General features: G+C 56.8%; 14 protein-coding genes across 14 annotated transcripts; 6 read left to right on the top strand and 8 right to left on the bottom strand.

Moving 5' to 3' along the window:
* Positions 1–223: 223 nt before the first annotated feature.
* On the bottom strand, positions 224–935 carry DL89DRAFT_264972 (flavo protein WrbA). The gene has a single exon (XM_040886455.1). The coding sequence runs from the start codon at positions 876–878 to the stop codon at positions 270–272; it is 609 nt and encodes a 202-aa protein (XP_040746114.1). The 5' UTR covers positions 879–935; the 3' UTR covers positions 224–269.
* Positions 936–1507: 572 nt separating this feature from the next.
* On the bottom strand, positions 1508–2059 carry DL89DRAFT_264971 (uncharacterized protein). The gene has a single exon (XM_040886454.1). The coding sequence runs from the start codon at positions 2037–2039 to the stop codon at positions 1587–1589; it is 453 nt and encodes a 150-aa protein (XP_040746113.1). The 5' UTR covers positions 2040–2059; the 3' UTR covers positions 1508–1586.
* A 471-nt stretch (positions 2060–2530) lies between these two features.
* Positions 2531–5087, top strand: DL89DRAFT_264970 (Dihydropteroate synthase). The gene has a single exon (XM_040886453.1). The coding sequence runs from the start codon at positions 2648–2650 to the stop codon at positions 4985–4987; it is 2340 nt and encodes a 779-aa protein (XP_040746112.1). The 5' UTR covers positions 2531–2647; the 3' UTR covers positions 4988–5087.
* Positions 5088–5104: 17 nt separating this feature from the next.
* Positions 5105–5761, bottom strand: DL89DRAFT_277379 (signal peptidase complex catalytic subunit SEC11; the record flags this gene model as incomplete). Its single annotated transcript, XM_040889440.1, is given in 4 exon segments — positions 5105–5254; positions 5289–5378; positions 5398–5595; positions 5700–5761. 4 exon segments carry the CDS (start codon positions 5739–5741, stop codon positions 5105–5107), a joined length of 480 nt encoding a protein of 159 aa, XP_040746111.1. The 5' UTR covers positions 5742–5761.
* Positions 5762–6013: 252 nt separating this feature from the next.
* Positions 6014–6599, top strand: DL89DRAFT_290604 (uncharacterized protein; the record flags this gene model as incomplete). The annotated part of the gene is made up of 3 exons (XM_040890099.1): positions 6014–6321; positions 6356–6395; positions 6507–6599. 3 exons carry the CDS (start codon positions 6014–6016, stop codon positions 6597–6599), a joined length of 441 nt encoding a protein of 146 aa, XP_040746110.1.
* An 8-nt stretch (positions 6600–6607) lies between these two features.
* On the bottom strand, positions 6608–6909 carry DL89DRAFT_264969 (uncharacterized protein). Its single transcript, XM_040886452.1, has 2 exons — positions 6721–6909; positions 6608–6698 (listed from the first exon to the last, which is right to left on the bottom strand). The coding sequence occupies exons 1-2, from the start codon at positions 6868–6870 to the stop codon at positions 6645–6647; spliced, it is 204 nt and encodes a 67-aa protein (XP_040746109.1). The 5' UTR covers positions 6871–6909; the 3' UTR covers positions 6608–6644.
* Positions 6910–7197: 288 nt separating this feature from the next.
* On the bottom strand, positions 7198–7530 carry DL89DRAFT_254954 (uncharacterized protein; the record flags this gene model as incomplete). The annotated part of the gene is made up of 1 exon (XM_040885308.1): positions 7198–7530. One exon carries the CDS (start codon positions 7528–7530, stop codon positions 7198–7200), a length of 333 nt encoding a protein of 110 aa, XP_040746108.1.
* A 1033-nt stretch (positions 7531–8563) lies between these two features.
* Positions 8564–9258, top strand: DL89DRAFT_264968 (H/ACA ribonucleoprotein complex subunit 3). Its single transcript, XM_040886451.1, has 2 exons — positions 8564–8961; positions 9085–9258. Exons 1-2 carry the CDS (start codon positions 8908–8910, stop codon positions 9223–9225), a joined length of 195 nt encoding a protein of 64 aa, XP_040746107.1. The 5' UTR covers positions 8564–8907; the 3' UTR covers positions 9226–9258.
* Positions 9073–10111, bottom strand: DL89DRAFT_308493 (uncharacterized protein). Its single transcript, XM_040890931.1, has 2 exons — positions 9744–10111; positions 9073–9665 (listed from the first exon to the last, which is right to left on the bottom strand). The coding sequence occupies exons 1-2, from the start codon at positions 9850–9852 to the stop codon at positions 9274–9276; spliced, it is 501 nt and encodes a 166-aa protein (XP_040746106.1). The 5' UTR covers positions 9853–10111; the 3' UTR covers positions 9073–9273.
* Positions 10112–10252: 141 nt separating this feature from the next.
* On the top strand, positions 10253–13547 carry DL89DRAFT_320540 (delta DNA polymerase; the record flags this gene model as incomplete). The annotated part of the gene is made up of 2 exons (XM_040891215.1): positions 10253–12252; positions 12329–13547. 2 exons carry the CDS (start codon positions 10253–10255, stop codon positions 13545–13547), a joined length of 3219 nt encoding a protein of 1072 aa, XP_040746105.1.
* A 508-nt stretch (positions 13548–14055) lies between these two features.
* DL89DRAFT_206892 (Sh3 domain of Nbp2) lies at positions 14056–14217 on the top strand (the record flags this gene model as incomplete). The annotated part of the gene is made up of 1 exon (XM_040884103.1): positions 14056–14217. A coding segment is annotated over one exon (162 nt), but the record flags the coding sequence as incomplete, so codon positions are not given.
* A 27-nt stretch (positions 14218–14244) lies between these two features.
* On the bottom strand, positions 14245–15666 carry DL89DRAFT_243760 (CoA-transferase family III; the record flags this gene model as incomplete). The annotated part of the gene is made up of 2 exons (XM_040885044.1): positions 14245–15321; positions 15373–15666. 2 exons carry the CDS (start codon positions 15664–15666, stop codon positions 14245–14247), a joined length of 1371 nt encoding a protein of 456 aa, XP_040746103.1.
* A 2722-nt stretch (positions 15667–18388) lies between these two features.
* On the top strand, positions 18389–19545 carry DL89DRAFT_264966 (uncharacterized protein). Its single transcript, XM_040886450.1, has 2 exons — positions 18389–19000; positions 19041–19545. Exons 1-2 carry the CDS (start codon positions 18564–18566, stop codon positions 19330–19332), a joined length of 729 nt encoding a protein of 242 aa, XP_040746102.1. The 5' UTR covers positions 18389–18563; the 3' UTR covers positions 19333–19545.
* On the bottom strand, positions 19392–22323 carry DL89DRAFT_290596 (uncharacterized protein; the record flags this gene model as incomplete). Its single annotated transcript, XM_040890098.1, is given in 15 exon segments — positions 19392–19404; positions 19812–19861; positions 19908–20103; positions 20135–20254; positions 20292–20447; positions 20480–20580; positions 20639–20815; positions 20853–20897; positions 20932–21019; positions 21039–21530; positions 21559–21632; positions 21667–21741; positions 21782–21844; positions 21909–21974; positions 22000–22323. 15 exon segments carry the CDS (start codon positions 22321–22323, stop codon positions 19392–19394), a joined length of 2040 nt encoding a protein of 679 aa, XP_040746101.1.
* Positions 22324–22459: the final 136 nt, after the last annotated feature.

The following is a 22459-nucleotide window of genomic DNA, read 5'->3' as shown; positions in this document are numbered from 1 at the left end:
CCAAGACACTGTCTGCTGCAGTCGGTGCGTGTGGTGGCAGGTCATTCTGTTCTCTGCTCACTGAGGTGTGGAGCTGGCCTGGTGAGCCACTGTGAGGAACACCGGTGAGGGGCATCAGGAATTTTCGGAGCAAGAATACGCACTGGGGAACCAAAGATACCGCGCATCGCAGTGGATTGAGAAAATTCCATTAGGCAAAAATAGTTAGCAGCAAATGTGTCTCCGCGTCTGTTCTGAGGCAGAAATGTGTGCAGGATTGGTTGAAGCATTTACGCCGACAGCTTTGCGGCAATATTCGCAAAGCTCTCGCCCTGTGCCACGGCTGCTGCCAAGTCATACTCGGTGGGCCGGCGTGCGCCGTCGCTGCCAGCAACCGTGCCTGCGCCCCACGGCGATCCGCCTGCGACTTGGTCGACACCCGGGTTGCCAGCGCTGGTGGAGAGCGCGGGGACAAAGACCATTCCGTGGTGGGCGAGAACGGGAAGGAACGAGAACGCGGTGGTTTCCTGGCCACCGTGCTGGGAGGCTGTTGAGAAGAACATTCCTGCAGGCTTGCCACTGAGCGCGCCCTTGACCCACAGCGAGCCTGTGGAGTCAAAGAACGCCTTGACCTGGGCAGGGGCAGATCCGAAGCGGGTTGGGAATCCGAACAGGAAGCCATCGGCCTCGGCTAGCTTGTCAACGGTGATGACAGGGATGTCGGGCTTGGGTGGAGCATACATGCTCTGGAGGACGCTCTCGGACAGGGTCTCTGGGAACTGATATACCTCGACATCGACCTGTGCAGACTTTTCCAGTCCTTCCTTGATTGACTTGGAAATGGTGTGGACGTGTCCGTAGGTGGAGTAGAAGACGACAAAGACCTTGGGGCGGGCCATGATATACTATGCGAGGCAGTACTGTGGTAAGTGTAGGTTGCGATTATATAGTTGCTGGTAGTGCTGTGTGTGGCTGGCGGGGATATGCGGCAGGCCGTTCTCAATTTATACAGAGCAACTACCGTGAGACTGGGAGGGAGGCTTACAAATATGCTAACGGCTCGGATTACGAATTGTGCTTACAGATGCTGGATGACAAAAGTACAGCAATGCAGGCGGTGGTGCGGTAGATTGCAGAGTCGGTCTATCCATAACAAAACGTGAAGGGATCAGATCTGGACCATGGACATTAGGTGGCAATTCACATCGCTGTCACGCTTCTCTCGCTCGTGAAATGTACAGTCTGACATCGTAGCTCACAGATCGGTACCTGGCTCTGAGTGGGTGTATTCGCCCTAGGCAGGGTTTCTCGTTCGGATTCCTGTCGGCGTTTTAGTTTCCATGACATGGTAGGTATGATTACAAATCGCCTATTGGCAATACGATGTCTGGAATTAGGCAATCATGTGCGGAATCTGAGCAGCAAGCAGGAGAGAGACCCATGCTAATAGCTGCTGATTTCCTGTTGACTACACTGTGTGCCGCCTATTTCTGGGAGATCCAAAGTACTGGACTCGGGTGTCCTGCGGTTTCTGTGGACAGTCCATTGCACAAAAATAATCTTCAAAGAGCAGATAAGCTTATTCTGCGCAGCCGTTCAGCGAGAATTCACTTGGGTTGTTCGACGTTCTCTGCAATCGACTGGTGGATCCGTAAAACCTCGCCCGGTGCCGATATCTCCTTGTCGAGGAACGATGCCGTGTGCATCTCGCTCATAACGCTCTTCATCTGATCCACCTGGCTCGAGCCGATCGAGAAGCCCAGCTCGTCGAGCTCTGCCAGCAGCGCACCAAGCTCGCCCACATCTGGAACAGTACTTTCAGACTGGTGGCTGGCAGACTCCGACATGGCTTGACTATCAAGGCGGGCAATGCTGGTTGGATGTACTTGGCGGTATGCGGAGGCAACTTCGTGCAGGTAGCCGAGGACCACCAAGGGCAGGGCTGAGCTGACAAACTCTTGTTGCTGCTGCTCGATCTTCCCTGGCCTTGTCGAGATAAGCGAGGCCGACCCGACAGATTCCAACGATAGTGCCAATGCTACGAGTAGACTAATCTTCATTGCTGTGTGATATATATCCGGAGCGTGGAGGCAGGTGCAAGCAGGCTTCTGCTGTTCAGAATTTGGCACGGTGTAGCGGCATTGACAGACAGCTAGCGGTGTTTACTGTGTCGCACTCTGGATGCATGGAACGCTGGCAGTAACAGGCCATCAGCTAATGTATTTCAAAAGTACTGTAATTAAAATACATTGCAGGTATCCACAAGGAACACGCCTATGTATGCAGCAGATGGGTAAACATGGTCACAGCAATTGCACGATTCATCGACCACGGCCACTTGTCGTTTCACACGAAATATGGCTGATGCGACTGGAGTGGCATATTGTATACGTGGGACTGGGATCCGCCGACAATGTAGCGTGGAGATGGGTGGTGGGAGGGTTTAGGGAGAGACGGGATTGGCAAGCGGTTGAGCAAACAATTGGGAACACCGCATGATACCAGCGGTGGTTGGGTGGGAATTTGTTATCTTCCGTCACCAGCAATTTTCCTCGTTTCGGGCCGCGCGCGAGTTTTAAAAGCCAGTCTGGGCTCGGCTGGATCGGAGTCTCTAACCTCTCCCAAACTAAAATTTTTCCTCAGCTAGTATTTTAAAGACACATAAAGGATGGCAGACAAGATCATATTCCGGGACCTGGAGGTGCGCACGGTGCTGGGGCACGACTCGTGGGAGCGCACAAAGAAACAGCCGGTCCTCATTACGGCTGAAATTCACACGTCGATTGCGTCTGCGGGCCGCACAGACAAGGTCACGGAGAGCGTGCACTACGGCAACGCATGCAAGCAGGTCACGGCGTTTGCCGAGGGAGCCCACAGGCTGCAGTCGCTGGAGGCGCTTGCCGATGGCATCGTGCGGACGTGCCTGGGGGTGACGGAGCGGGCGCTGGCAGTGCACGTGACAGTGAACAAGCCGCGGGCCCTCCTGCACGCCAAGCACGCAGGCGTCGAGGTGTTCCGCACGCGCAAGGAGATGCTGGGCAGCTGGGGCAGCGAGCCGGTGCAGGCGGCGGATGAGAGCGACCAGGAGTTTGGGCAGCGCGTGGCCCGTGTGGGGGCCGAGCGCCTGGCGGCCGAGCAGGCGGCAGGGGCGTTGGCGCAGGAGGACCGGATTGCGGTGCGGCGGCTGCAGCTGAGCACGATCATCGGCGTGAATCTGTGGGAGCGGCACGCCAAGCAGGTGGTGGATCTGGATCTGACCATGCACTACCGCAAGGCGGCTGAGGTGCGGGATGCGGTGCCGGCGTACCGCAACTTCCGCACGGTGGTGGATGCGATCACGGAGCTGGTGGAGAAGAGCTCGTTCCGCACCGTCGAGGCGCTGGCGACGGCGGTGGCACGCGCTGGGGTCAAGGAGTGCCACGTGCCGCGCATCACCGTGCGCGTCGAGAAGCCCAGCGCGCTGGTCTTTGCTGCGTGCTCGGCAGTCGAGATCACCCGCGCCAGCTCGGACTTTGCGGCTGCCAGCGAGCCGCGGGCTCCTGGCGACATGCACTGCGCGTACATTGCGCTGGGCACGAATGTCGGCGACCGCCTGGCGAACCTGCACAAGGCATTGCTGCACCTGGCGGCTCTGCCCGAGTCGCGGCTGGTGGAAACTAGCTTTCTGTACGAGACTGCGCCCATGTATGTGGCCGACCAGCCGGCGTTCCTGAATGCAGCATGCCGGCTCACGACCCGGCTCGAGCCGCTGGCGCTGCTGGACGAGCTCAAGCGCATCGAAGCCGAGATGGGTCGCGACTTCAGCGTGATCCGCAACGGACCGCGCGTGATCGACCTGGACATTCTGTTCTACGACGAGCTAGTGATGCGCACTGAGCGGCTCACGCTTCCGCATGCACTGGTGCACGAGCGGCGGTTCCAGCTCGGCCCGCTGTGCGATCTGGACCGCAGCATCATGCATCAGCGGCTCGGCAGATCGGCCGGGGCACTGTTCCGCCATCTGACCACCCACAGCAACGCGCCAAACGACATCGTGCAGGTCACGCCATTGCAGCCGCACTCAGGGCTCCTGCAATCGCTGGTGCCGGCCACGCAGAAGCACACGCTGTCCATGGGTATCGTCAACTGCACTCCCGACAGTTTCAGCGACGGCGGCGACTTCCTCGCCTGCGACAGTGCCGTCCAGCACGCGAAGCGCCTGGTGGAGGCCGGCGCCGACATTCTTGATATCGGCGGCCAGTCGACGCGGCCCGGAGCTGTGCCCGTCGGCGTTACCGAAGAGATTGCACGCGTGGTGCCGGTGGTGCGTGCGCTGCGCGAGCAGCAGGTCGGCGTTCCGATCTCCGTCGATACGTTCTATGCCGACGTGGCCCGTGCAGCGTTGGACGCGGGCGCTGATATAATCAATGACGTCACCGGCGGCTCGCACGACCCCGAGATGCTGCCGCTGGTGGCCAAGCGCCAGTGCCCGTACGTGCTGATGCATATGCGTGGCTCGCCGTCAACCATGACGCAGCTCAACGACTATGCGCAGTTTGACGGCGACGTGGTGCGCGGCACGCGATTCGAGCTGGCGCAGCGCGTGCGCCAGGCATTGGACTGCGGCGTGGCGCGCTGGAACATTATCCTGGATCCGGGCATTGGCTTTGCCAAGGAGGGCAGCCAGAACTTTGATGTGCTGCGGCGGTTGCCCGAGCTCACCAAGCGCCATATTCGTGCGCCCGTGTCCGACCGCTCCGGCAAGCCCGACTCGGCTGACTCTCACGAGGGCTTCATTGAGGAGGATCTGCCGGTGGAGCTCGTTGGCTTCCCGGTGCTGGTCGGCAGCTCCCGCAAGCGCTTCATTGGCATGGCCACCGGCAAGAAGAACGCCAAGGACCGCGTCTGGGGTACTGCCGCAACCGTCTCTGCTGCTGTCCAGGGCGGTGCTGCCATTGTGCGCGTGCATGACGTGGCCGAGATGGTCGACGTTGCGCGCGTGTCCGACCACATCTACCGCACCCAGTAAGACCGCTAGCTGGGAATAACCTGCACCACACTCAGCAGCGCTATGATCACGGTCCTTTTTATGAAACTGAAGATGGAATAAAAAAAACTAACCCTTGGTGACTTCATTTGCCACCTTTCACTCGTTGCTAAACAGACTCAGCAGGCACAGCGTCCCCAGCAGCCCCATCTTCAGCTGCGGATAGTCGTTCATCCAAATCGTGCCCATGCCCGCGTACGGCACGAATCCCTTGACGCGCCCGACGATCTCATCGCGCTGGATCCACAGCTTGCCCCGGGTTATACAGTCCCCGGTCGTCCACCGGGTTATTGTCGCCCTTGGTTAGCAAAAACTGCTTTCCGTTCTCCCTCTCTGTGTGCACCTTCATCACCCGGTGCACAATCGGAATGTCCTTGCCCTCCAGCTTATACACCACCACCTCGCCAACCTCGATCGCCGAATGTCCGTTGTCCAGGAAACAGAATGTCTCCGCGGTAGTACGCTGGCTCCATGCTGCCCGACAGCACCACTACCACTGGGCTCTCGCTGTTTGTGAACAGCGACATGCCCTTCCAGATCATGAATGCCGATGTGAGCACGCTGAGGAACGTCAGGCCCTGGAGAAGCAGCTACAGGAGTGGGAAGCAAATTTGTGCCAGGCTTTAGTGCTGCCGCTGTGCCGGGCTCTTGCTTTCTTTTTCGGTCAATTGTCCCTTCTTCCCGCCGCACTTACCGACCGAACCCCCATTTTCTTCGCCTGCGTTACAAAGTCCATTTCTCTTAACAACAATGCGCAAATGAACTAAAAGAATAAAATAAACTGTCGAATGTAGAGCTGAAATGAAGACAGGACTGCCGTCTGACGCCTGCTCGCCTGCTGAAAAGCAAAATGGCAAGGATGATCACACGTCAACATCCCCCATTGGTTGCCCCTCCCCAGCCCACAAGCACGCTCCAACCACGAATTAATTTCCAGCACCAAACGCCAGCACCAGGATTTCTCAGACAGCAGCTTCTTTCAGTTCGTATTTTTTTTTTTGAATTGTAATGTACGTGCCACTGCGACAGTTCCACACGCCCGTACGCCCCACTTCGCCCACCCGAAGCCCGTCCGCCAGCGCTCTGCGCGCCCGCACTTCGCCCGACCTGCCCTCAGTATCCTCAGCGTCCTCTGCGCGCCACGAGAACGACGCCAGCTACGCTGATCCCTGGCCGTCGTCGCCGTCGTCGCTGGCAGGCGACCAGCTGGTCGCAAAGACGCCGACCTTCGAGTACTATGGATTTGTCGTTTACATGGTCTCGCTAGCCATATTCGGCACCTATCTGGTGTGGGCATACCTGCCCGATCACATACTGTGTCGCCCTCGGCTTCACGTACTACCCGGACAGATACTGGGCCATGGCCCTGCCTGCATGGCTGTTCATGGCCGTCCTGTCCATATACTTTTTCAATATGGCATATATCATGTATGCTACCCCTCTGACTGAACTCTCCTGACACCTTCTATGATCCAGGACTCGAAATGTCGCGCCGGCGGAGCCCCCCGACGATCACCTGTGCTGCGAGGTCGGCGGCATCCCGAACATTGCCGATATCCCGATCTCCGTCGTCAACAAATGCCTGTACAGTTAGCTGCTATTGTGTATATTTCTTCATTTATTGCTCCCCTACCTCCATCTAAAAGTCTGACACTCGTCCGTTGCGCTCCCAGTCACCGAACCGGCGTCGGCTCTGGCCCCCGCGGCCCGTTGACCTCTCCCGTCACCGGGTTTGTGTTATTTGGGAACGGCTTCAGCGGGTCGTTCGCATCGCGTACCGGCTCGTAGAACTTTTCTAGCTCCTCACTCGTCAGCCCGGCCGGCGGTGTGTCCGCCCTGTTTGCCTCTTCGATCAGCGCTGCCATACGCTTCTGCTCTGCTGTGTCTCCCAGTGGCAGCGGTCCAGGTGCTTCCGCAAATGGCGACCCCTTGTCACCGCTACTCCGCTGTACCGCGCCGAACCTGCTGAAATGCCGCGTGCTGGCCTCGCATTACCATGCGTCGCGCGAAAACATTTGCCTGCATTTTCCTTAGCATAAGAATTTCGGTGAGAAACCAACAAGGAAAAAGAACAAACGTAACCAGCGGCTATCTCTGAGTTTTCGGTCTTTTGTTGCCGCTGGCCGGTGCCACTGGCCAGCCATTATCTAGCTCGTACGGATATGCGCTGTCCACCACCGCGATCGCATCCCTCATTGAAAAGACTCTCGTTCGGGTTGGCGTGCTCTGGTCGGTCCACTGGATGCACCAGCGTGAGGCTGTTTACGCTGTGTCCATAGCCTCCACACATGCCAGTCTGCTGTGTCTGAGCCATGGGCGCCATCTGCGGTGGGAGTTCCACGCCCATAGGCAGCTGCAGGTTTGGTGCCTGCCAGAATGCCGTCGTTGTTCAGCAACATTGGCATTGGCTGCGCTTGACCCATTTCAAACGGCAGCGGTGGAAGCAGCGGCATTGTCGCTCTATTGCTTGACTTGGATGCAGCAGCTGACAGGGTCTCAACACTCGCCTGCAGGTCCTTGACCATTTCCTTGACCTCCGGCAAGGCCAGTGACTAGCGACAACGATTCCAGTCTGCCATCTGCGGGCTGTGCTTATCGAGTGATAGCCATTGCATCATTCACCTTTCGTTCAATTGCTGCCCCCACCTGCACCGACATCTTGTCAAGAAGTCGCGATTCCAGTGATTGCACTACATAACAAATACACATAAATGCGCCTTGTGCTTAGTGCATTCGTCAGATCAGCAACACCCTGAGGCTGCACATCTGTCTGCCATGCTTACCGGTGCTGCTGAGCTTAAGCTCAATATCTGCGACCGATGGCCTCGACATGTCTCTGTCAAACATCACGGAACGCTCAACTTTCTTCAGATCAGGAGTGCAGGTCGCTGACACTGAGATTGACCTTGCTGGTCTTTTCATGCAGCGATGTGAACGAGGACGCCATTTCCTGCCCTAGTCGATCCAGTGAGCGCTTCAGTGCCCTGTGGTCCTGGTGCAGCCGTCCGCACCTTCCTCACCTGCTGATGACCCTGTATGCTGTGAACTAGCTGGTGGTCGCATTGCCATCACTGGCTGGCTGTCAAACTACACGATGCAAACATCTGTTAATAGCATTACCAGCGTCCATACTTTGCAGTCCAACATATCACTCATCATGCCCCTACCACTGTCTCATTCTGCGAGTTGTCGTTCGAATGGAGCACCGACATCTGCGTGCCGCTGAGCGAGCTGTCCATCGAGTACCCGTCAAGGAATGATTTCTGTGCGGACATGTTGATTATGAAGAAGAACGTTCAGCCAGCATATCCCGAAGCAGAAAGAGGGCAAATGCTGCGCTGTATATCCAGCGTGCAATGACCCGCCCCAGCATATAGCGATGCCAATATCCTCAAGCCTGTTTGATCTTTTTTTACTAAACCTCAAGCTTGTTTGATTCTGGAACTCTGCCTGATGGATCGAGGAATCACGCGCGATCAAATATTTTTGCAACGTTTTTTTTATTGGCACAGCACGCCATTCGACACTTTTTTTCTTTTTCGTCTCTCAATTCAACCTTGTTCATTCGCTTGCTCTTTTATCCACAGACCCCTCTTTTCCTCTATTTTAAAAGGTAACGCATGCCCAGACTGTAGTAGTCGGCCTAGCCCTGCTGGATAAACGCTGGACAGATCACAGGAGGAGAAGGACGATGCTGTTGGACACTGATCGACCAGTGATGAACCGCTGGCTCAGACACGCTCACACTGTTTGATTGCATAGTGCACACGGTACACGGCCTAGCACTGGTGTCAGAACCCGCCATGTAAACGCATGCGACTAACGCAATGCCAGCAATGCTCCCGGCACTTTCTCTTTTGTATATGTAGCCGAAACGCAGTTTTTCGCCAGCAAAATCTACCATGCATCTTATGTACACTCTGGACGCCGAGGGCAAGCGTGTTTACACCCTGAAGGTAAGGAGAACCCTATGACTCTGCCTGGATGCCTCAGCGGCAAACGGTTTCCTGGTTTCCGGTGTTTTACAAGAACGACAGTTTGTTGCTCAATCCTCGGTATGCATGTCTCTTTTATTGTAGAAGGTCACCGATGCCGGTGAGGTAACAAAGTCCGCGCACCCGGCGCGGTTCTCGCCCGACGACAAGTACTCGCGGCATCGCGTTACTCTGAAGAAGCGGTTCGGCCAGCTGCCGACCCAGCAGCCTGAGATCAAGGTGTAAAATGTGCTTTTTGAGAATACGAATAGACCCGTCAGACGGAGTTTTATTTTATTTTTTTGGTTTCTGCGAATCGAGAAAAGAAGAAAGAGAAAAAGTACATTTGTGTTTAGTTGCAGTCAAGGCAGACCGTCTGGATGTCATAGCTGGTGTAGTCCGACATTGAGCACGACTGGCAGAACTTGCCGCCACAGCAGCAGCATGGCTGGATGCAGCTTGGGCAGACTGCGCGCATGCATCTGCGGCACCCACTGGACTGAAGGTTGGCACTGGCCATGAATAGCTTTGTGCACGATGTGCACTGCGCCATGTCGATGGACATGGGCCCGTATTGCTGTGCTGCTGGTTGGCTGCTGCGCTGCTGCCGCTGGTTGGCTGCTGCTGCTGTTGTTTTGTTGCTGCTGGCTGCTGCTGGCCGTAGCGGAACAACATCATGGCCCGATCTAGAAATGCAGAGGTATTCGGCAAGTTAGTATATGGAAATCGCATTTACTGCAGCCTACACTATGCACGCAATTTACCTGTTTCATCACCAGAGCTGCTGGGCCGGGGCAATTTGGCCACGGGCGTGCTCGACGGCGGCGAGGGGATGCCCTCGATGAAGGAGTCGTAGGTTCTCTTGACAGCCATAGTTTGTAGAGATGAGAAAAGTAGTGCGGGCAGATACTAAGTTGGTTGGTGTGTAGGAAAGAACTGTGCCGGTTGAGGCTGGGTCGCGATAGGGAGAGAGCAAGTGGAAAGGAGAGCATTTCATAATTGCCCTGCCTCTTTAAGTGGCGAGAACGTGAAAGCCTAATGCTGGAGCTCAAGTTTGCCGTTACACCTTCACAAAAAGCGTGCCATTTCTAAAACCCCGAGGCTCTGATCGATTACGCAGATTCGATCACGGTCGCGAGCTCTGCGCGCTGCATTTGTCGCGTTGCATGCCTTGCAGCTGAGCATCACAAACGAAAAAATCTTTTTTTTTCTCCCAAGCACCGCTATTCTCCCTTTTCCCTCTCCTCACACTATCGTTTCAAAATATCTCGGAATGCCGCCCAATTCGCAGACCTCGGACACAAAGAGGAAGACTGACGTGACGGACTTCCACGTGTCATCGCACCAGCCGTCACGGCAGAGCTCGCAGAACAAGCGGTCGCGCCTGCAAAAGGCCAAGTCACAAGCAGGCGATATCCTGGTCGACGAAGACGTGGAGATGGACGCACCTGTAGACTTCCAAGAGGAGCTTATGCAGCTCGAGCAGACCACTGGGCCTGTGGCTGATCCCTCGGCGGCATGGCCACGGCCTACAGCACGCGTGCTTAATACTGACGTGGACAGCCTGGTGTTCCAGCAGATGGAGATTGACGAGGAGTACGGCGCAGACCAGAGCTTCGTGACGGCGCGGCTGTTTGGCGTGACAGAGGAAGGCAACTCTGTTGCGTGCTTTGTGACAGGCTTTTCGCCGTACTTTTATTGCCCGGCACCGCAAGGCTTTGCTGCGGAAAACATCCCACAGGTCGTGGCACAGCTTAACCAGCTGGCCCGCAGGGCACCCGGAAACTTGGGTGGCGGCAAGCATGACCCGGTCCTGTCGGTCGAGCTTTGTATGAAGGAGTCGCTGTGGGGGTTCCATGGGAATGTCAAGGCGCCGTTCTTCAAGATCACGGTCAGACACCCGCGCATGGTGGCGCCAGTGGCGAGGATCGTCAAGGACGGGTTCCATATTCAGAGCATTGGCCAGCATGCGTCGGCGCCGTTTGAGAGCAACATCGAGTTTATCTTGCGGTTCATGGTGGACACAGGCATTGTTGGCGCGAGCTGGGTTGAGCTGCCCGCAGGCAAGTACCACGTGCGCAAGGGCACACCCTCGACACACTGCCAGTACGAGGTGGAAATCAACTACAAAAACATCATTGCACATGAGCCTGAGGACGAGTGGGCCAAGACGGCGCCGCTGCGGATCTTGAGCGTGGATATCGAGTGCGCTGGACGGCCAGGCGTGTTCCCCGAGGCCGAGCACGACCCGGTGATCCAAGTGGCCAACATTGTGACTGTTCAGGGCTCGAAGCAGCCGTTCATCCGCAATGTGTTTACGCTGGACACATGTGCGCCGATCCCTGGCTCGCAGGTGCTGAGCTTCCAAGATGAGGCGGAGCTACTGGTCAAGTGGGCCGAGTTTGTGCGCGAGTGCGACCCTGACCTGATCATCGGGTACAACACAACCAACTTTGACTTGCCATATCTGATTGACCGTGCTCAAGCGCTCAGTGCCCACGACTTCCCGTACCTGGGCCGCATGCGTGGGGTGGCCTCCAAGGTGTCCACGTCGCGGTTCTCCAGCAAGGCGTTTGGTACCAGCGACTCCAAGGTCATCAACATCGAGGGCCGCTGCCAGTTTGATGTCCTGCAGGCCATGCGGCGCGGCGGATTTGCGCTGCGGTCGTATTCGCTTAACGCGGTGTCAGCCAAGTTCCTGGGTGAGCAGAAGGAGGACGTGCCGTACTCGATCATTAGCGACCTGCAGAAGGAGAGTGCAGAGACACGTCGGCGACTGGCGGTGTACTGCCTCAAGGACGCGTTTCTGCCGCAGCGGCTGATGGACAAGCTGATGTTCTTGATCAACAACATCGAGATGGCGCGCGTCACTGGCGTGCCGTTCAACTACCTGCTGACGCGTGGACAGCAGATCCGTGTCATGTGCCAGCTGTTCCGGCAGACGATCAAGCAGGATCTGGTGGTACCGGTGGTCGACTCGCAGGGCGATAACAATCAGTACGAGGGCGCCACGGTAATTGAGCCCAAGCGTGGCTTCTACGACGTGCCCATTGCCACGCTGGATTTTGCCTCGCTGTATCCCTCGATTATGATGGCGCACAATCTCTGCTACACGACATTGCTCAACAAGGCAACTATTGAGCGGCTCAGCCTGGTCAAGGACGTCGACTACACAGTGTCCCCGAGCGGCGACTGTTTTGTCAAGTCCGGAAGGCGCGAGGGCCTGCTGCCGTATATTCTAAAGTCCCTGCTGGGTGCGCGCAAAAAGGCAAAGTCCGACATGAAAAAAGGAGATGGATCCATTCAAGGTGCAGGTGCTGAATGGCCGCCAGCTCGCTTTGAAGATTAGTGCCAACTCTGTGTACGGATTCACCGGAGCCCTGAACGGCAAGCTGCCGTGTCTGCAGATCTCGTCGTCAGTCACAGCGTTTGGGCGCATCATGATCGACCAGACGATGCATGAGGTCGAAAAGAAGTACACTGTGGAGAATGGATACGCACACAACGCCGAGGTCATCTACGGAGACACAGACTCGGTGATGGTCAAGTTTGGAGTCAAGACGCTCGACGAAGCCATGGATCTGGGCAAGGAGGCAGCCGAATTCGTGACAACAAAGTTTGTCAATCCGATCAAGCTCGAGTTCGAGAAGGTGTACTTCCCGTATCTGCTGATCAACAAGAAGCGGTACGCCGGGCTGTACTGGACGCGGCCCGAGAAGTGGGACAAGCTGGACACCAAGGGCCTGGAGACTGTGCGGCGTGACAACTGCCAGCTGCTGCCGCTGGTGCTCGACACGTGCCTCAACAAGCTTCTGATTGACCGCGACGTCACTGGCGCCGTCGAGTATGTGAAGAGCACGATCTCCGATCTGCTGCAGAACAAGATTGACCTGTCGATGCTGGTCATCTCAAAGCAGCTGTCCAAGACCGACTACGCTGCCAAGCAGGCACACGTGGAGCTGGCCGAACGCATGCGCAAGCGTGATGCGGGCTCGGCTCCGCAGCTCGGAGACCGTGTGCCGTACGTCATCATCCGCGGCCCCAAGAACGCGCGCGCGTACGAGAAGGCCGAGGACCCAATCTACGTGCTGGACAACAACCTGCCAATCGACACCACATACTACCTCGAGCACCAGCTAACTAACCCCCTGACGCGCATCTTTGAGCCGATCCTGGGCGACAAGGTCGGCACGCTGTTCAACGGCGCGCACACACGCACGATCCACGTATCGGCACCCACCTCTGGCGCCCTGTCCAAGTTCATGGTCAAGACCAAGACCTGTCTGGGCTGCCGCGCGCCGCTGCGCAAGGACGACAAGGACAAGGCTGTGTGCAAGCACTGTGCGCCAAAGCTGCCCGAGATCCACATGCGCCATATGGATGTGATGCGAGAGATGGAGCTGCGGTTCTCGCGGCTGTGGACCGAGTGCCAGCGCTGCCAGGGCTCGCTACACCAGGAGGTCGTGTGCAACAACCGCGACTGCCCGATCTTCTATATGCGGCGCAAGGCCCAGAAAGACGCCGAGGAGCAGGCAGAGACCATGGAGCGGTTCGACTACGACTGGTGAAAATGTGCGGTAGTAGACGGCTATGTTTGGAATGATCCCACGTGATCACTGTCCACAGGCGAATCTTGCCCATGCTGCGCTGCAAAGGCTCTGCTGCTCTTTATTCCCGCTAATATTTTTGGAGTACTTTTTTCTTCCTTTGTTGCCTGGTGCATTTATATTCAGCGCATTCACCCCTTTGTATTTTATCTCCCCCTCCGCATTCTGTCACAGCAGCGAGAAGAAATGACAGCGCCGGGAAATGTAGCAGCGGCTGTTGCCGACGACAGCAGTAGCGCGTGCTCAGGGTCCAGCAGACATCCTCTTGCGCATGCAAAACCAGTTATCCGCGACTTTGCGTACTCAAAGGACGACCCGCGGCACGAGGGCGTGTTCGAGGGCATCCATGCAGTGGCCAGCGAGGATGAGGACGGCGGACAGCATATTGAGGATGCTGACCCCTGGTCGTCGTTTGAGTCCGGGCGGCCCGAACGTTTCGGCTCCGACAACCAACACAATCCTGGGCAAAGCCAAGGCACTGTATGACTTTGAGGCAGAGAATCCGACCGAACTCGCGTTTGAGGAAAACGACATGCTATTTATCTCGTACAAGCAGTGCGACGGCTGGCTGGTCGGCTATAAGGGAAACCAGGTCGGATTGATTCCGGAAAACTATGTCGAGTTCATTTGATGTTTGAAAAATATACGGAGTGGCTTTTTACTGAGAGGGAAGATCGAACGCGTCCTGCGCAGGCAGGTTGTAGTCGTAGAGGACAGCGCCGCCGGAGCGCACAGTGGTCTCGAGCTGCTCGTCAGAGTAGTTGAGGATACTGCGCAGCACCTGCTCGGTGTGCTGGCCGAGCATGGGCGGCGGCAGACGCACGCCGACGTGCGAGCTCGAGTACTCGACGGCGGGGCCAACCAGCTTCAGGGTGCCAGCAAACGGATGCTCGACCTCCTTGACGACCTTGCGAGCAACCAGCTGCGGGTGCTCGAATGTCTGCTTGATGTTGTTGACCGGCCCGAACGGCATTCCGCTGCCCTCGAGCTTTGACACCAGATCGTCAGTCTTCCAGATGCTCAGCGCCTCGGTGATCAGGGCAACAAGCTCGTCGCGGTTCTGCACGCGATCTGCGTTGGTCGCGTACTTGGGATTCTCGAGCAGGTCTGGCCGGTTGATGGCGTCCGTGAAGATCTTGTACTGCTTGTCGTTGCCAGCTCCAATGCAGATGCTGCCGTCCTTGGTCGGGAACACCTGGTAGGGGACGATCGACGGGTGGCTGCTGCCAAGTCGGCTGCCCTCCTTCCCGCCGATCAGGTAGCTTGAGGCAATGTTGGCCAGGACTGTCGCCTGTGTCTGCATCAGCGACACGTCCAGGTGCTGGCCGACGTTGGACTTTACTCGCGACAGCAGAGCCGCAAGGATCGCGCTGTGTGCGTAGATTCCCGTGGTCACATCGGTAACAGCCACGCCGACCTTGACCGGCGGCCCGTTGGCCTCACCAGTAATGTGCATGAGACCAGCCTCGGCCTCGATGATGGTATCGTATCCTGGCTTGTTGGCGTACGGGCCAAAGGATCCGTAGCCGGTGATTGACGCATAGATGAGCTTCGGGTTAACCCGCTTCAGGTCCTCATAGCCGAGTCCGTACTCGGCCAGCTTTCCAGGAACGTAGTTCTCGACGAAGACATCAGACTCCTTGGCCAGATCTAGAATGACCTGCCGCCCCTCCTTGATCTTCATGTCGACGGCAATCGACTGCTTGTTACGGTTGGCGCACAGGTAATATGCGCTCTCGCCCTTGAACTGCGGCGGCGCCTTGTACAGACCACCCTTGGACGTCACGCCCTCGATGGCCGCAACCTCTTTCTCGTACAGCTTGAACGGAGGGCCCCAGGCACGAGTGTCGTCGCCGCGCGCCGGGTGCTCGACCTTGATGACCTCAGCACCGAGATCGCCCAGGAGCATCGTGCAGAAGGGGCCGGCGAGGACGCGCGTCATGTCAAGGACACGGATACCAGAGAGAGGGCCAAGAGTCTTGCCCGCCGGTGTGGTGGGTGCGACAGTTGACTGGTACCGATGGGACACCAAGGGTGTGCGGAAACGTGTAGTGCGCGGGATAATGCGAGTAGAAAACATGAGCTCAGGTGTCTAATAGTGAAGATAGCAGGGCAGGGATTGTGTTGTATGTGTGAGTTGAGTCCTCTACGCACGCCTCCGCCTTGGGCTGTTGCTTTTATACACTGCCTCCATTCCTTCTCCTGGCCTGTACGGAGTGCATCGAGGGAGGGAGGGAGGGAGGGTATCGTATGCACATCATGTATGGCGGACAGGTCAGTAAGCCCGCCGCTCTGCAGATTGAATGAATTGGCAGCGTCGATTTGGGGCGCTGTGGGAGAAAAATACACCACTGCATGTGTTTCCAAGTGACATGAGAACCCCTAGGTGTCGCCGCCGACGCTATCTCCGCAAAGGCACCAAAAAAGTCACAACTGACAACACTATCTCCAGGCTTTCCCATCTCTTATATTGAAGGGGAGGGGCAACCTTAGGAGAGCCAAGCTGCAGCTATCTCGCATGCTAATGCACTGCACATCCCCTCCACTCCTCAGATCCCGCCGCCTCCCGCTATCCCTACTTTTATTTTGTTACTTCATTGGTGATCGGCATCGGCTCCGCGTATATAATATGGAAAATGGAAAACTGTCGGCAAGGGTGTGATTGATGTCTTGCTGCTCATCAATCTTATTCAGCAGACACACTCGGGTGGGAGATACCCTGCGGCTTCTGCGCGGCGAGTGTGGATGTCTGCTTTTTTCTATTAGGTTGTGTCAAATGGAGAGCAGATAACAGTATGTTCCCATGAAAAGCCATGGCTGGTGATGCAACCGCGGAGTACATGCGCATATGTGGGGAAGCTATAAAAAACGTGCACCTAGTGCACAATCACAGCTATCATCGATGATGCGATTGACGACCATGCTTGGGTGGCCTCAGCAAATGAAGACAAGTTACATAATTTTCGGCATCTCGCGGTATCTTTCCTCCGAGCACACTATGTGTGATGGATAAGTACCCTGCCCTGTTGCCGAATCAGAGCCGCTGGTCCCATGGTTCTGATGGGCTAGCACTGTTATGCACCCTCCTCCCTCCACTCTCAACCCCACTGCGTAGCAGTCTCTCACCCTGGGACTCTGTTTGCCTGCCAAGCGCCCAGGAACTGGCAAATGCATTGCCAGAACGGCCTTTTGTTTATTGGCGTATCCATCGCTGACGGGCTGACCGGGCAAATAAATGGTTCCAAACTTCTCTGCTGTGCTCCGCAGTACAAAACTGCCAAAGAAAATGTCCATCCCGCCCTTTCTACGAGTCGAGCGTGGATCCCGCAGCTTCTATTCCCACCAGAACCCTACCCACCTCGCGGGAATCTCGTTCGGCTCATGCCTTTGCTCTGCCTTGTCATTGGAACCAGTCGCTCTAGGCCATGTGAATGGAATGCACATCTACTCCGCCCGGTGTACAGTGGATGGACCATAGGGCGGCAGAAGAGATTGGCGCTATGAATGAAATGGCTGATATGGCGCTTTAGAGCTGGCTTTGGGCCACTGTGGTCCAATGTGAAGGCCAAAAAGAGTGTGGCTATACCCAAAACCAGCTGCAAACGGATGAGCGGTGGGGGTGCTCTGCAATCGGGTTATGCTGGGGCTTTAGGGTCTGAATAGACTTTGTAGTCCGCAACTAGTTCCTGGCTATCCCCATTCCAGATGTTTGGAGCATGTCAGCAGAGCTATGCATCACGCTATTCCGCATATCATCGCAGCTGCAGCCCATTTGCAAGCGACTGGAATGGGACCATGTAGTGCGTGGTTTGAATGCCATCGCCAAAGCACATAGCACTTTGTTTGTATCTGCGGAGCAAATGGGCTGGCGAAGCCCATTTGGAAAGTGCAGCAGGCAGCACCGTTGGACGCGATTAGTTCGCGGACACATCGTTGAGCACATCCTGAACATCCTCCACACATGCGCGGCCAGGGCCTGCTGCAGCCAAACAGCATTGTCGAAATGGCGGCTATGCCATCCAATTGGTAGCATGTGCTCAGTCCTTGTATCACCCTGGACCAAGCATTTCAATACTACGCACTCTGCGCTCCAGTAGGATGTCTACTTCGCCATGGTGTAACTGAGATGGACAGCTCAATCATGACTGGCTGTGCAGAGCAGGAATGGGGCTGGCATGGGTGAATGGGCGAATGAGCGGGGCCAAGAGGCGAATTTCCAACACTGTCAAACAGTGCAGGAAAAATCCACGCTGCAACGACCCAATCTACACTGCTCAGAGTAAAGCCAGCCGAATGTAGAAACCGGGTGGTTTTCTCTACCCACCTCTCACCCGATGCTGGCAATGACGAGATTGCGCATGTCCTTTCCTTTCCTGCCAGTAAGAGGGATTCGATCCACTTGCTCACTACCGGATTTCTTGCCTAGCCAAGAAGGCTGCCGTCGCTCCTCCCCTCTTGCTCACCCGCCCCAAACTGCGGCTCTGGTCCTCAGCAGGCCGACATTTTCGCTGAGCACAACGGGCCTGCGGGGTCAGTGGGGGGATTCGCTTGTAGAATGGTGCGACAGCGGGTTACAGTACGCCATTTTGAAGCATTGCAGTCCATTTTTGCCTCGCTGGTTATACGCTCGCGCATGCCCATTCGCTCTATGCCAATGGCTGGAGATGCACAGCATGAACTCTTAGGAAAGCCGCGGCTTTCCTAGGGGTGGAACCAGCGAGCTGCTTAGATGGGAGCACACCTCGAATCCTATAAAATGGTCGCCGTCTCCTGGCAGCGCTTCAAACCACCCATCCCTTTCTCTGACATCTTCTGTGAAGACAAGACTCCCTTTACCCCCTCTCCGCCCTTTTGACTTTTCTTTGCTTTCTTTTACAGCGCTAGCCGCCAAAAGAAAACCACCCTACATTACGTACACCCCCATATATCCTTTACCCGATCACCTGCTCTTCACAGCAACATATCAGAACATTAACAATGCAGTTCACCAAGGTCGCTACTCTGCTCGGTTTTGCCCTCGCCGCCCAGGCCATGCCTGCCGTTGTGGTTGTCACCGAGACTGCCACCGCCAACGCCGTCCCGGCCGTCCCCACCCCCGCCGTGGCCGTTGTCTACCAGACGGTCTATGTCACTGCCGGCAGTGACAACAACGCCGCTGTCAAGCCTTCGACCTCCAAGGTTGCTGCTGTTGCTCCTACCGCTGCTGCCGCCACCAGCCAGAACCTGGCCAATGGCTTCGGCCACAAGGCTGCCCCGGTCTCCATCCCGTCCACATCCGCTGCCGCCCCTGCTTCGACGCCCACCGATTCTTCGTCTTCGTCGTCGTCGTCGTCGTCCAGCGGCGACTGGATCATGACCATGCTGTGCCGCATCAACGCTGTGCGTGCCCAGCACGGCGTCCAGCCCCTGGGTCTGTCCACCGAGCTCAACTCGATTGCTCAGGCTCACTCCCAGTACATGTTCCGGCGCCAGCGACATGACTCACAGCGACCCTAAGGGCTCTCTGGGCAAGCGCCTGTCGGCTGCCGGTACTTCGTGGAGCGGCGCCGCCGAGAACATTGCCGCTGGCATGGACTCGCCCGCCACCGCCCAGACCGCCCTGGAGAACTCGCCCAGCCATCTGGCCAACATGATCAGCGCCAACATGGCCTACTTTGGCGCCGGTGCCCTCAACGGCTACTACACCCAGAACTTCTACGCCCTGCCCGGCAACGCCCGCCCTGCCAACGTCCCCACCTGCAACTAAGACCTCCGGCTCCATTTGGATTCCTCAGTTTCTCCTGGGCTTCTTTATGGAAAAGAGCTTTAGTTGTACTTTCTGGAGGGCCTGCTCTCCGCGGGTTTGTTCCCCTGAAAAGCGTTAAAAGTTAAACAGGGACACTTGCCCCCTACCTGTTTCATAGTCGCTAGCCTCTCTTATCCTCTTTATGTTATCTCTTCAAAATAACGTTATCTGCGCAGACTCACAACGTATCCCATCGAAAATGCTCAATGTCGGCATGGTTTTATCTTGTGCATATAGCAATGTGCGGATGGTATTTCCTATGGCAAGCGCTGCTCCATCCAACCCCATCGTGCCTCTCGCTGCCAGACGCATGTAAAATAGACAGGACATTTATTTTTGCAATCCATGCTGCTAACCTCCTGCTCTACTTGAAGACCGGGCTGTCACAGCCTTCGTTTGTCATTCTTGCCAGTATGGCATGCTCTTGAGCTAGCGTCGACGCGCGGTACTTGAGACGGCACAGCGGCACGTTGGTCTTGTGGACCTCTGTCTGGCCTGGTTTCCAGATAGTCGCGGCCAATCCAGTGGCGCTTGACCTCGGCCTCAAACCCGCTCTGTATGACCGAGTTCATGGCCAACTCGCACATGTCGACACTCGAGAACTTCCAGATCTGAGCAGCGACGGAGTACTCCTCCATCAGCGGCTCCTTGGTGAAATGGAACTGCAGTGGGTCGTCGGTCGACAGGGCCACATTGAGTCCACGCTGGAAGTACGTGTTGAACGGGATTGCGCTCGTACACAAGGAACAGGGCGTTGTTCGACAGCGGCGACATGGCCAGGCCGATCTGCTGCATGTAGTACAGATACTGCAGAACCGGGACCTTGCGCAGCAGAATGCCGTGGTTGATTGCCTGGGCAGTGAGGAACGCAGGCTGCCAGGTGCTCGGTGTCACCGGCCTCGCCGGCGTGCGGGCGGAACACGAAGGTGTTGAAGCCGCGGCGCATTCGCCACTGGTTCAGCGAGCACAGGTTGGCCATGGTGAAGTAGCAGTAGTACGTGTATGGCGGGTTGGAGCTCGAGTCCCAAACGCGCGGCAGCGGGTACTTTTTGTGCATGCGGCGCTCGGGCTTAGGACTCGTCGTCAACAGAGTCGAATCCAACAACACGCTGCAAAAAGACGTGCAGCTTGGGGTGCGAGCTTCGGGTCCTTGGTGACCTCGAACAGGGGCTGGAAGATGTTGCGGAGCACCTGCTCAAAGTTCTCGACCTGGCCTGCTGGCCTTGTAGATGTCGTACAGGCGCGGGGTCTGGATCAGCCAGCGCACATTGCTCGAGAACACCTTGTGGTCGACGACCCATGCCGCCAGCTTGTCCCACTCGTCGATAGAGCGGCCATAGATCGAGATGCGGTACTCGGCCATCTGGTACTTGCTCTGCTCAAGATCGGACATGACCTCCCTGGTGATCTGTGCAAAGTACTCGCCGTCGATAAAGTTGTCAGACTTCATAAAGATAGTGCGCAGGACGCGACTCGCCGACTGGGTTGTACTTCAGGTTGAACTTGTCGAAGCGGTGGAAGGCGCCCTTGTGCGCGTGCATGTCCAGGGTGTCGATCGACAGGTCGTATCGCAGTCAGCTTCAGCGACTCAAACACCTGGCGCAGCGTCAGTGTCTGGCCGTCGCGCACAATGACGGGGCGGTTCCGGCTCGGCCTTGAGCTTGTACTTGATGAAGCGCAGCAGATGCTTCTGGTTCATGGCACTGGCCAGATGCACGTGTCCGTCGACCTTGCGCACATTGTACAGGTCACGGTGCGGCACCATCTTGGACTGCGTAGTCTCTTCACGCTCATTCAGCAGCACATACAGCTGCCAGCGCGCGTCCAGATAGCGCAGGCGGCGGAAGGCCCAGGTCTTGATGGGGCCGTCAGACATGGCGTTGAGAAGGTAGTCCATGTCCATGTAGAACTCCTTGATCGACGGCGCCTTGGTGAACGGCTCCTGGCCGGCTGCGCGCAGCTCCTCGTTGCGATACACGGCATAGATGCCGTCCTCGCCCATCTCAAACACCGCCTCGTCTTCAGGCGGGATCTCACACTTGCCCATGTCAAACTCCTCGGGCTGGTCTTCGGGGGACTTGTGGCTAAAGTTGTGCCAGGCCGGCGGAGGCGGCTTCGGGTAGATCTTCCACCCAGACTTGTTCTTCGGGTTCTCCTGCCTCATGCTGGCAACTTATGTCCATGTACTTGTCGCGCAGCTCCATACACTTGACCAGCGTGTCGCCGAATGCGCTTGAGCTCCTGCGGGCCCTCGCCCATCCCTCCCATTCCATCCGTCATGTCATGGATATGCACCTTACGCATCATGTTGCGGATCTCATCCTCGATCTTGCGGCTGGTGGTGTCGTCGTCGACATCGGGATCGCCTTTCTCAAGATCCATCACGGATTCAGCCAGAATTCCCCGAGACTTTCTCGGTGATGTCGATGTCCGTGGTCTGGGTCTTCGCATCCTGTAGCAGTATCTGCGGCATCTGAGGCATCCGAGATGGCGCGGATCCGGGTCGAGGTGGTTGCGCGTGACAGCTGTGGCACCACTGTGTCCTTGTGCTCCTCCTTCATCTGCTGCGACACACGAATCGACAGCGGCGTGGTCGGCACCGGCTGCTGGGCAGGCTGGCTGGGCCACATCGGTACCGGATTCAAATCCCTGGCGGCACTTGATCATGGCTGCGGCTGCGGGACCAGAGTTGGTGCTCGGACTCGTGCGCCCCATATCAGGTGTCTGCGTGCCAGGTGGGGCAGCCAGCGGATCGATTACATTGTGGTGCTTGGCAAAGTACGCATTGACAAACGACGGCCCGGCCTCGACCCTCGAGCTGGCCAGCGAGTTGTACGTGACAAACGGATGGGTGCTCGATTTGGTATCGTCCTCGTCCGAGTGGTGCTCGTCGCCCTGAAGGTACGTGGGCTCCAGGGTATCGTCCTCAAACTGGTGGTTGCGGTCGGCCATTATTGCTAATAGTGGTAGGAGATGTATAAAAAGCTGCGGCTTGGAGAAGCAAAAGGGCAAAGCGCGATGGCTGGCGCCAGCTTGCTAATGTATTATAAATCCGAATGGCCACGAGCTGCATCGATTAGGGAGGGAG

The sequence above is a fragment of the Linderina pennispora genome (assembly GCF_002104995.1).
Source record: "Linderina pennispora strain ATCC 12442 chromosome Unknown DL89scaffold_2, whole genome shotgun sequence".
NCBI lineage: Eukaryota > Fungi > Kickxellomycota > Kickxellomycetes > Kickxellales > Kickxellaceae > Linderina > Linderina pennispora.
This window is presented reverse-complemented; position numbering and strand designations above follow the sequence as displayed.